This window comes from Panthera leo, chromosome B2 (genome assembly GCF_018350215.1).
Source record: "Panthera leo isolate Ple1 chromosome B2, P.leo_Ple1_pat1.1, whole genome shotgun sequence".
NCBI lineage: Eukaryota > Metazoa > Chordata > Mammalia > Carnivora > Felidae > Panthera > Panthera leo.
The window spans coordinates 74734753-74747558 of NC_056683.1; the positions used below are offsets into that span (position 1 = coordinate 74734753).

The window sequence follows — 12806 nt, forward strand, 5'->3', positions numbered from 1 at the left end:
AGAAAACATTATGGAGGTTCCTCAAAAAGTTAAAAATAGCACTACCCTATGACCCAGCAATTGCCTGTTGTGTATTCCTGGTAATTGACTATATGTGTGTGAATTTACCTAAAGGATACAAAAATACTGATTCAAAGGGGCACATACACCCCAATGTTTATAGCAGCATTATCAACAATAACCAAATTATGGAAAGAGCCCAAATGTCCATTGACTGATGAGTGGATAAAGATGTGGGGTGTGTGTGTGTGTGTGTGTGTGTGTGTGTGTGTGTAAAATGGAATATTACTCAGCCATCAAAAAAGGAAATCTTTCTATTTTCAACAATGTGGATGGAGCTAGAGTGTACTATGCAAAGTGAAATAAGTCAGAGAAAGACAAATACCATATGATTTTACTCATATGTGGAATTTAAGAAACAAAACAGAGGAACACAGGTGGAAAAAAAGGAAAAATAAAATAAGATAAAAAGAGAGAGGGAGGCAAACCATAAGAGACTCTTAACTACAGAGAACAAACTGAGGGTTGCTGGAGGGGCAGTGGGTGGAAGGATGGGCTAAATGAGTGATGGGCATTAGAGAGGGCACTTGTGTTGAGCACTAGGTGTTGTATGTAAGTGACGAATCACTAAATTCTACCCCTGTAACCAATACTACACTATATATTAACTAACTTGAATTTAAATAAAATCTTAGAAGGGGTTAAAAAAAGGTAATGTGGACATTTTAACAATATTAATTCTTCCAATCCCTGAATACAGAATATCTTTCCATTTATTTGTGTTTTCTTCAATTTCTCTTATCAATGTTCACAGCACTTCAGTGTATAAGATCTTTCATGTCCTTGATGAAAATTTATTCCTAAGTATTCCATTCCTTTGATGCCACTGTAAATGGGATTGTCCTCTTTATTTCTTTTTCAGATAGTTTGTTGTTAGTGTATAGAAATGTAACTGATTTTTGTATGTTGCCTGTGTATCCTGCAACTTTACTGAATTCATTTATTAGTTCTAACGGTTTTTTGGTGGAGTCTGTAGGGTTTTCTACATACAAGATTATGTCATCTGCAGAGACGATTTTGCTTCTTCCTTTCCTTTTTGGATGCCTTTTATTTCTTTTTCTTGCCTAACTGCTCTGGCTAAGACTTCCAGCACTACACTGAATAGAAGTGGAGAGTGGTCATCTTTGCCTTGTCCCTAATCTTAAGGGAAAAAGTTTCAGCTTTACCACTATGATGTTAGCTGTGGGCACATCATATAAGGCCTTTGTAATGTTGAGGTACATTCCTTCTACATATAATTTGTTAAGAGTTTTTATCATGAAAGGATGTTGAATTTTGTTAGATGCTTCTTCTGCATCAACTGAAATCATATGATTTCCATGTACCATGTTTAGTGATTTGCATATAGTGAACCATCCTTGCATTCCAGGGATAAATTCCACTTGATCATGGTGCATGATCCTTCTAATGTGCTACTGAATTTGGTTTGCTAATATTTTGTCGAGCATTTTTGTGTTTTTGTTCATCAAGATTATTGGCCTGTAATTTCCTTTTCTTGGAGGGTCCTCATCTGGCTTTGGTCTGAGAATAATGCTGGCTTCAAAAAATGAGTTTGAAAGTGTTGCCTCCATATCAATTTTTTTGAGGAGTGAGGTAAGTAATGACATTCATTCTTGTTGAAATGGTAGAATTCACTTGTGAAGCTATCATGTGTTTTTCTTTGTTGGGAATTTTTGACTCATGCTTCAATTTCCTCGCTCATTGTGAATTTTTTCAGATTTTCTATTTCTTCATGGTTCTGTCTCAGTCAATTATATGTTTCTACGTATTTATTCATTTCTTCTAGGTTATCCAATATGATGGCATATAATTGTTCATAGTAGTCTCTCATGGCCCTTTGTAGTTTTACAATATCAGCCGTAATGTTTCCTCTTTCATTTATTATTTCATTTTTGAATCCTTGCTTTTTTCTTGGTGAGTCTAGTTAAAAGTTTGTCATTTTGTTTATTCAAAAAAATCAATTCTTAGTTTCACTGACCTTTTCTATGGTCTTCCTAATTTCTATTCATTTATTTCTGCTCTAATCTTTATTATTTCCTTTCTTCTGCTAACTTTGGGATTAGTTTGTTCTTTTTTCTAGTTCCTTGAGGCATAAAGCTATATAGTTTATTTGAGATGTTTCTTTTTCTTAATGTAGGCATTTAACACTATAAACATTTCTCTGAGAATTGCTTTTGTAGAATCCTATATGTGTTGGTATGTTTCCATTTTCATCTGTTTCAAGATATTTTCTGATTTCTTTCTGATTTCTTCTTTGACCCAATGGTTGTCCAGGAGTATATTGTTTATCTCCACATATTTGTGAATGTTCCAATTTTCCTTCTGTTACTAATTTCTAGTTTCTATCACTGAGGTTAGCAATATGACTTCTATCTTCTTTAATTTGTTAATATTTGGTAAGTGTCATAACTTACGATCTATCCTGGAGAGTGTTCCATATGTGCTTGAGAAGAATGTATATTCTTCTGTGTTGGATGGAATGTTCTGTATATATTTGTTGAGCCCATTTGGAGTAAGGTGTTATCAAACCTACTATTTCTTTATTGATTTTCTGCCTAGATTATTTATCCATTGTTGAAAGTGGCATAATAAAGTCCTCTACTGTTACAATATGGCTATTTCTCCCCTTGGTTCTGTTAATATTTGTTTTATATATTTAGGTATTACAATGTTTGGTGTATATATATTTACAACTGTTATATCATCTTGATGGGTTGATCTTTTTACTTTGCTGGGTATAGTACTCTTGGCTGAAGTTTTTTACTCCCCCTTCTTTCAGCACTCTGAGTATATCATCCTACTTACTCCTGACATGCAAGGTTTCTGCTGAAAAAATGTGCTGATAGCCTTATCAGGGTTCTTTTCTATGTGACAAGTAGCTTTTCTCTTGCTGTTCTTAGGTTTTTCTGTTCATCTTTGATGTTTGCCAATTTGATTATATTGTGTCTTCTTTGGGTTGATCTTGCTTGGGGACTTTTGAACTTCATGAATATGAATATCCATACCCATGTCCATATAATTTGGGAAGTTTTTAGTCATTATTACCTTAAATAACCTTTCTGCCCCTCTTTTTCTGTCTTTTAATTCTGGGACTCCCTCAATGCATGTATTCATTCATTTGATAGCATCCATAGGTCCCATATGCCTTCTTCACTCTTTTTCCTCCTTGTTCTTCTAACTGCTATCTTATAATTATCTTTGAGTTTGCTGATTCTTTATTTTGTCTGATTAAGTCTGCTGTTGAAGCTCTCTATTGAGTTTTTCAGTTCTGTCATTATATTCTATAGCTCCAGGATTTTTCTTTGGTTTTCTTATGGCCTCTATCTCTTTATTAAACTTCTCATTTTATTCATGTATTGTCTTCTTGATTTGTTTTGTTGTCTATTTGTGTTCTCTTGCATCTCACTGAGCTTCTTTAAGATGATTACTTTTAATTCTTTGTCGGGCAATTCATAAATCTCCATTTCTTCAGGGTCAGTTATTAAGAATGTTACTAGTTTCCTTTAGTGGTATCATGTTTGTTTCCCTGATTCTTTATGATCCATGTAGTCTTGTGTCGGTGTTTGTGAATTTAAAGAAGTAAACAGCTCTTCCAAGGACTCATTTTGGCAGGTAAAGACTTTCACCTGCTCTGGGCTAATGACATTGCCTAGAGTATCAGAACAGAATCACAGGTGAGTGGAGTTGGAGCTGGGTCATGTGGCTACCTGCTGGGTATACTATGATGTCCATGGTTGGTGGGCCTCTTGCCAGGGGCTTGGATGGGTTCTGATTCTGCCTCATCCCTGAGTGGACCTTCAGGACCTTGGTCAGTAGTGCTGGAACTGGGACAAGGGTCCACTTTAGGGTCTGCAGTTGAGTCCAAAGATGGCAAGTGCATGGATAGGTGTGGCTCCAACGGGGTCCCTGGGCAGGCAGGTCTACTCCTGGACCATAGCTGGGTGGGGCTGGGACATGATAGGGCTGCTCATGGGGGCAAGGGACCAAGGTTGGGACCAAGGTTGGCAGGTCCGCCTCTAGGGACACAGATGGGCTTGTCTCCCATAGGGTCCCTGCATGGGCAGGAATGCTCCCTTATGCAGGGCAGATCTGGAGCTGAGTCACAGGACTGCTTCAGGATCTGAGGTTGGACTAAGGTCACTGGGCCTGCCTCTGGGGGCACAGACAGGTGTGTCTCTTGCTGGATTCCTGTGCAGGCAGGACTGCACCCAGACCATGACTGAGAGAGTCTGGAGCTGGGTCACAGGCCATTTCAGAATCGACAGCTGAGACCAAGGTCAGCAGACGTGTTACCCGAGGCAAGGGCAAGCATGGCTCCTCCTAGGTCCCTTTGCTGATGTTGCTGATGGCAGGACCAATGCCAAACAGGACTGTAAATGTGTCCACAGAGGCATGGTGGTGTTTCCAGGTCTGTAGCCAGGAGGAAGGGTGGTGAGCCCCCTATGTGGGCGTAGGCCTGCCTTCTTAAAACAACCTCCCTTGGTATTAGGCTCCAGTGGGGTTTTGCAACCTCCTACCTGGATCCCGAAGCTCCCACAAAGGCATTTTGTTCATGCATGGTTGCCAAATTACTTTTTCTGTGTGTGGGGAGCTATGATGGGGCACCTCCTGTTACACTACATTACTTATGTTATTCCCTCTGTGTTGTTCCTATAGTTGTACGAATCACTTTTAAACTTAAAAAAATTATTTTGATAGTTTGGTGCAATAGTGCAAGGTATTCAAAACCAACTCTGTGCAGCACTAAGAATTATGCAGTAATTAACTTATTTTTCATTATTTAATTTGCTTTTTAATCAAATACTTACAAAAGTTTAATTTTTCTACAATCCACGAATAAAATGGGAATCAAGCACTTAGGTGAATTTCTTCTCCGTTAGTTTAGCATGGATCTTTTCTGGCACAAACAAGAATCTATCTATCCCAGATTTCAACTGGCTGAAGTCAAATCCACTATGAATTAAAACCAATGTGGGTATAAAAGTAATCCAGGAAGGAGGTTACACCTGAACAAATTAAATTACAAGTGCTGTTCATGGGAATACCCAATTCTCTAATGCCTGAATTTCTAGAAAACAATTATTAAAAATAATTAGAATTTTATTTTATTTTTAAAGTTTATTTACTTATTTGTGAGAGTGTGAGCAGGGAAGGGGAAGATAGAAAGTGAGAGAGAGAATCCTAAGCAGGTTCTACAGTGTCAGTGCAGAGCCCAACATGGGACTCAAACCCACAAACCATGAGATCATGACCTGAGCCGAAACCAAGAGTCAGATGCTTAACTGACTGAGCCAGCAGGTGCCCCCCAAAATAATCAGAGGTTTAGAATAGCAAAGAAAAATACTGCCTTTTTCCAACTCTTAAAATAAAAACCATAGGACTACCTGAACATTTTAACTGTACTATAGGTACTTTTTCTGTCTCTCTCAATATATACTTAAATCGATAGATGCCATTCTTGGCATTTTCTAAGTTCCTAGCAACATTTTGGGTAACTAAAGGTAAGTATAACAGTAACAGCCTGAGTAAAAACAACTAAACAGAAAGACGACACAGCTGTCTGGTTTCACTCACCTCCCCACGCAGTGGCTCCTCCAGAAGGTGGTGCTGGTGCTGGTGCCGTGGCTGCTGCTGCCCCTCCGGAAGAAAAGTCTGGCTGGAGGTCCAGAAGATCACTAGATGGTTTAGAAGTGCTGAAAGGAGAACGCAACTTGAACATCAGATTTAAAAATTTTATAATGTGAAGATGCTTTTAAATACTGATGCAGAAACCATGAAAGATTTTGGATATTTTAAATCCAGTAACAGAAGAGTATTTTGGAAAGTACAGCACATGTTCTTCAATACCAAGGCTTGGTAAACTAGTTTGAAAAGGACCAGAAGCTGAAGTTTTTTAGGTTTGTGAGCTAGATGGTCTATCCCTATGCCATTCTGACAGTGTAGCATGAAATAAGACACAGACAATACATAAACAAATGAATGTGCCTTTGTTCCAATAAAACTTCATTTATAAAAACAGCGGGCTAGATTTCACCCACAGGACATAGTTTGCCAACTCTTGTTTTATATGCAACAACACAGGTAAACCAAACCTCAGTCAATGGGTCACTCAACAAATCATAAAGCAGAAATTAAAGGAGAAAACCTAAATGCCTCAAATTAAGGGGGAATTTTATTAAATATGTTAATGTCCATGGGGTAGCATGTGAAGTGCTGGTTATGAGTGTGATAAAAGGAAGTGTACTCCAAATATTAAAGGTATTAGAGTAAGAATCATGAATCATTTTTCCTTTTCTCTATTTTCTAAATTGTTTCATATGGAAAAAAATTTTGTCTTAAGAATTTAGAAAGCAAAGAATATTAAAATGAATAATTACTAACAATAAAATAAATGAAATGAAATAAAATAAAATAAAAATAATACCTTTTTCTAAGTTAAACTACAACATATCAAGTTTGCCTATAAGAAGCCTCATCTAAAATTTACTTCTGTATTTTTTATTCTCATTTGGTTGGCACTGTGCTTTACAAAGCTCCTCCATCTGTAGAAGTTCCAAGGAGGAGCCTCGAGCTTTGCTATTCAAAGTGTGGTCTTTAAGCCAGTAACATCCTGAGACACTGTTAGAAGCATAAAGTCTTAGTCTCACCTCTTACCTGCTATATCAGAATCTTCATTTTAACATGGTCCCAGGTGTTTCATTCGGGTTTGAAACCCACTGCTCTAGAGGTTACCAGACCAGGTACCAATCCACCAGGGTGCCAGATTCCCCACCCTTCCTCATAAATAGCAGTTCCCTCTTTATCTTTTTCACATACTAGATTTTCAAGTGATCTTCTTTCGAAGACAGGATTCCTCGACATATTTTTTTTTCTCAAAGCACATGAAACGTGCCTAATTTTGATATTCACTTCATAAATATAACTGGTCTAAGAGCCAGGATAGGGAAACATATTTATCATTAAGACCTGAACCAAAGCTTTTATAAGAAGCAATTTATCTTAGTACAGATGCAAAAAGGACTTGGTTTTACCAAGTCTGTGATTATAAAAAGCAGAACTAAGCAAGCAGGGGGTAACACACATAGTTAACATGGGTACCTTATGTGGGTTTATTGCTTAGTTCAAAATTCAGGTCTCCAAATATAGGGCATCCATAATAAGTCACAGATACTATCAATCCTCTCAAGGCAACAACCAAACAAAGGTGACCTAAAATTATGATTTGAGGAGGCCTCTTTGAGTTGGAGCTTCATTGTAAGCAGCCCTGAGATTTGTACACAGTGCACAGTCATCCCCACTTTTCTCACTACTGTTAGGACATTTAGGTGCTATAAAAGCTGATTAGGAAGATCCTGATGGTCTCTTCCTACCACCAGTGTCTGAGTTCCTCATAAGTACCAGCTAACTGGCCCACACTTGCAAGGTTTTGTTTTGTTTTGTTTTGTTTTGTTTTAAAGCACCTTAAGACACCCTTTAAATTTCACACAAGATGAGGCTAATTTCAGAAAGCATTTTCCGTATCATTTACGTGTGTGTACCATTATTCTACCTCTTTTCCTAAATGTATGAGCAAGAAGATGATTTCCACAGCTTAGGTCTCTCTGATGCTTTCAGAGTCTAGGCCTAGGGAAGTGACTAAAATGTCAAAGGACTTATTTTGTGAACCTAAAAATAGCCCAAACTATCATGTTACTAGGACTAGATTTCATTTTGCGAAAACATGGCGGTTCAGCACACAAAAATAAAACAAAAACCTAATGAAAATATTAATAAACAGTTCACTACATGCTCATTAACTAACCTGACGGGGACAGCCGCAGATGCAGTTGCAAATAAATCAACTGGTGGGGATGTATCGATCGTTTTAGCTGGTGTAGAATTGGGAGACGTAACGGTTGTGGCTGGAGAAGACTGAAAGTGAAGATGCACAACAGACTCTAGTCAAATGAGAATCTAAAGGACACAGAGCAACAGGACTTCAACTCTGCAGACCTATGACATTCACGGCAATTTTTGGGTAATGCCCTGTGGGAGGGAAAAACTCAAGAAAATTTGAAACTGAGAATTATAATAAGCAATCAATATTGGACAAAACAGGTTTCAAATTTTAAAAGTTAAATGTAGTTTATATAAAATTATGTTGAAAATATTTGGCTTAATATTGCAATGACTTCTAGTCATGTATTTAAAATCAAGGCTAAATGATATTTCCTAAACATAAAATTAGCAGGAAAGATCTCACTAGCTGCTAAAAGTAAAAAAAAATTATCAATTGTAATAATTGCTATAAAACCAAGCCCATTCTTTTTCCTTCACATCTTAATCAGACTTCACATAAAGTCTTCTCAGATGCCTTTAAATTCTAGAAATCTAACTTTCAAAATAATTCACAGATGGCAAAGAACAATTCATAAACAAGATTCAAGCCACTGACAGCTTAAGGGTGTCTTGACTATATCCAGTCCCTAATGTGACAAAGATAAAACTAAAAAAGTAAAATACAACCTAACACTTACTGTCCTGGACTGGTTTATTTATTATTTTTAAAATTGTTTATTTATTTAAAAAAATTTTTTTTAATGTTTATTTATTTTTGAGACAGAGGAAGACAGAGCATGAGTGGGGGAGGGGCAGAGAGAGAGGGAGACACAGAATCTGAAACAGGCTCCAGGCTCTGAGCTGTCAGCACAGAGCCTGATGTGGGGCTAGAACCCACGAACCATGAGATCGTGACCTGAGCCGAAGTCGGATGCTTAACTGATTGAGCCACCCAGGCGCCCCTAAAAATGTTTATTTTTGAGAGAGAGGGAGAGTGTGCATTTGCAAGTGGGGGAGGGGCAGAGAGAGGAGAGAAAGAATCCCAAGTAGGCTCCATGCTCACTGTGGAGCCCGAAAGAGGGCTCCATCTCACAACTGTTAGATTGGGACCTGAGCCAAAATCCAGAGTCAGATGCTCAACCTACCGAACCACCCAGGTGCCCTGCACTGGACTTATTTTTTTATTAAATATTTTTTACTTATTTTTGAGAGGGAGGGAGGAAGAGAGAGAGAAAACAAGCAGGGTAGGGGCAAAGAGAGAGGGAGAGACAGAATCTAAGGCAGGCTCCAGGCTCTGAGCTGTCAGCACAGAGCCTGATGCAGGGCTTGAACTCATGAATGGTGAGATCATGACCTGAACCGAAGTCAGACACTCAACCTACTGAGCCACCCAGGTGCCCTGGACTGATTTTTTTAAAAATGTTTTTTAATGTTTATTTATTGTTGAGAGAGAGAGAGAGAGAGAGAGAGAGAGAGAGAGAGACAGTGTGAGTGACCAGGGGAGGGGCACAGAGAGATGGAGACACAGAATCCGAAGCAGGCTCCAGGCTCTGAGCTGTCAGCACAGAGCCTGATGCCGGGCTCGAACCCACAAACTGTGAAATCATGATCCGAGCCAAGGCTGGACACTCAACTGACTGAGCCACCCAGGTGCCCCTCCCTGGACTGATTTTTAAAGAGTTAATAGTCAGTTAATATTAAAAATAAAAAATTTTGTTGAGAATTTTGTTAATTCCATTTCTCTTTATTTGCTATATTTAATTCTCCATGTATCTACAAGGGAAATATTAATAGAACATCTCAAACCAGCCCACCAATACTTACTTCTATAAGTGGAAATGTTATATAATAGCAAGTAAAACACATGAAGACTAAGACCAACCAAGGGCTATCAGATACTGCTGTAAATGGATATCTAATTTCAAATAGACCAAATTTAAAGAAAGCTTTAGGGGCAGTGGGGGCAGGGTGCTCAGTCAGTTGAGTGTCTGACTGCAACTCAGGTCATGGTCTCATTGTTTGTGGGTTTGAACCCCATGTCGGGCTTGCTGCTGTCAGCACAGAACCCACTTCAGATCATCTGTCCCCCCTCTCTCTGCTCCTCTCTAGCTTGCTTGCTCTGTCTCTCAAAAATAAACATTTAAAAAAAAATTTTAAAAGAAAGCTTTAATAAGAATAAATTTTTAGAAAAAGGACTGAGGAGATAATGTTTAGGGGTTTTAGACTTAAACAGTATTTGTCTGATACTATCTGTCCATGAATCAAGAAGTCACAATTCAATAGCTACACAAGTGCTAAGCATTCAGCAGTCAAGAAAGACAAACACACGAGTATGGATATTGTTGCTCAGAAAAGGTTAACTCAAGCCTTTCTCTGCACCAAAAATTAAAAGTTTTCAAATGGAATATGAAATATTACCAAGGGAATATAAAGGAATAACAAAATTTAATTTGTAGGTCATCCATTGTGGAGACTGACAACTCCTCTAAAAGAAATTAGTGTTTTTAAAACCAATACATGCAAATAAGTTTGGAAAGTGATGTTTATGAAAATACCACTGAGAACTTAATGATGACAATGACTCTACCAACATAAATGCAGAAATGAAGGTCTTCAAAGACCCATTAAAAACTGCCTTGTAACTATAAGCTCTGAAGAAATGAGAGAGCTAGGGAAACAGAACCAGAATAATCCTGTTATTACAAAAAGAAAATACCAATTAAATTTCATTTGGCCAAAATGTGGAGACATCATCCCAAATGATGCCATAATTTTTACCACACTCTACTCTGCAGTCATACATTGTGACTTTTCACATAGACATAATGATTTTAAACCTGGTTGTATAACACAATCACCAGGGATCCTTTTGTTTGAGCTGCCTGAGGGAATCTTAGGCAGCCAGCCCGGTACTGACACAGTACAGGGTGTATGGGAACTACCACTGCAGTCATAATGATATCTTTCATGTCTGTAATAACAGCAATCACATAATGGAAATCTGTCATAGATGAAAGAGTACATTTATTACATTTTTTTCCCGAAAAGTGCAATGGTAGCTGTGAACTAGGGGAAAAAAATACTATTGTCATTGATAATCCCAATCGTGTCCTCCAATATACCAAAAAAGAGGGAGGTGAAAGAATTATTAAAATTATTATAGTAGACTGCCTAAAAAGCATGCTTGCAGAAAGACACCCAACTACAATTGACTTTTTAAACCAAACATGTATAAAATCATGTGCTTTATTTATCTCACAGGGCTGTGATGCAGAGCATGCATGTGCTTTGTAACTAGTAAAATGTTACATTTATTTTCAGTTGAAATACAGAAGTATGAAAATTTATCCTACTTAAAAAAAAAAACAAAAAACCTAGTCCTAATAGAGGACCCATGAGGACAGGTACCTGTTTGACTTTCTCCTTTCACTTCTTTCAGTATGTATATATTCAAAACTGGAATTTCCGGATCATGGTGATTTTATTTTTTGGTTTTTGATGAAAGGAACATGTACATACAACAGCCAAAAAATGGAGGCAACCCAAGTGACCGCTGACGGATGGATGAAGAAAATGTGGTATACACATAGAGCGGAATGTTACTCAGACTTAAAATGGAAGGAAATTCTGACATATGCTACAGCATAAATAAATTCCCCAAGATATTATGCTAAGGAAAATAAGTCAGTCAAAAAAGGTCAGACACTGGATAAGTCCACTTATTTGAGGTACCTAGAGTAGTCAAATTCACAGAGACAGAAAGTAGAATGGGGGTTGCCTGGGGCTGAGGAAAAGGATGTAGAATTAGTGTTGAAAGTGTAGTTTCAGTTTGGATGAAAAAAGTTCTGGAAACGGGATGACAGCGACAGTTGCACAACAAAGTGAATGTTAATACCAGTGAACTGTACACTCAAAAATTGCTAAAATGGTCAAAACAAAAGAAAGAGCAAACTTACCTTACTTAATGGAGAGGGAGCACCAGATCTAAAAGGCAACCAAAAAAAACCCTGAATATACGTGAATAAATTTGTAGAAGCAATTAAGTTCGGTAACACTTGGTCAAGTACTAACTCGTTTATATGCAGATGTTTTAGTAATGGACAAACTATTTTTTAAAAAATAATTTTTCTTTCATTCAATTATGACATCCTCTTTCAATATTTTCCACCCACTCAATTTCTAGTACTAGAGATTCTTAAACTTAAGTTTTTTTGTGTGTATCTCTAGCAACTTGAGTTGATCATTATTGCCTGTGTTCATCAAAAATAAAACTGGAATTTTAAAAATGTTGCCAAGACTTGGGGAATATAGTGCTTTACAGAATTAAAAAAAAAAAAAACCCTCTGGTGTACTATTTTAAAAAGTTAGAAAACTCATTGAGGTACACTGTGATTCATTTAATCACAATTGTGATGCATAAAAGTAACACTAGACTTTAAAAAATCCCTATGAGCCCTGTGTCTGAAATGTGTCTCAACTTCCATATGGTATACTCCTGAGGTTTGTTTTGTTCACAGCTCTAGTGAAAACGATCTATGGAAAGTATTCCCATTATCGTGTTCAAAGTGGTGGGAGCTTGAAAAAGAACAGTAACCTCAATGCTTGTTTCTAAAGGAGTGAGAAAATTAGAAAGCAGTAAAAAAATTTTTTAGTGACATTACTGCTAGCACTATTATACATGATCTCTATCAAAGTGCTTCAGAAACAGCTGCCTCAACAGTTTACTGTTTACCAACCCAAGTCGGTGGAAAATAAATTAATAATAAAACAAAGTGAAGAAAAAACATATTTCAATAGGAAGCTTAGTGTCAGAGTCGTTCAGGATGGCAGGGTGGCTTTCTACTCATCTACAGAGGAAATATCACAAGTAGCACTAGCAACACAAAATTAGCAGAGATTTAATAACTGAAATTCTGTACAGTATCATG

The 12806-nt window shown here is 37.4% G+C and overlaps 1 protein-coding gene across 4 annotated transcripts in view; it reads right to left on the reverse strand.

The window, feature by feature from the left end:
* SNAP91 (synaptosome associated protein 91) overlaps nucleotides 1-12806 on the reverse strand; it is a 145006-nt gene that overhangs the window by 53440 nt on the left and 78760 nt on the right. For all 4 annotated transcript variants that reach the window (XM_042939273.1, XM_042939272.1, XM_042939271.1 and 1 more), the window contains exons 11-13: nucleotides 11835-11862; nucleotides 7862-7971; nucleotides 5635-5753 (exon numbers count right to left, since the gene is read on the reverse strand). In XM_042939273.1, coding sequence (XP_042795207.1) covers nucleotides 5635-5753; nucleotides 7862-7971; nucleotides 11835-11862 — 257 coding nt within the window. The remainder of the gene's footprint in view (nucleotides 1-5634; nucleotides 5754-7861; nucleotides 7972-11834; nucleotides 11863-12806) is intronic.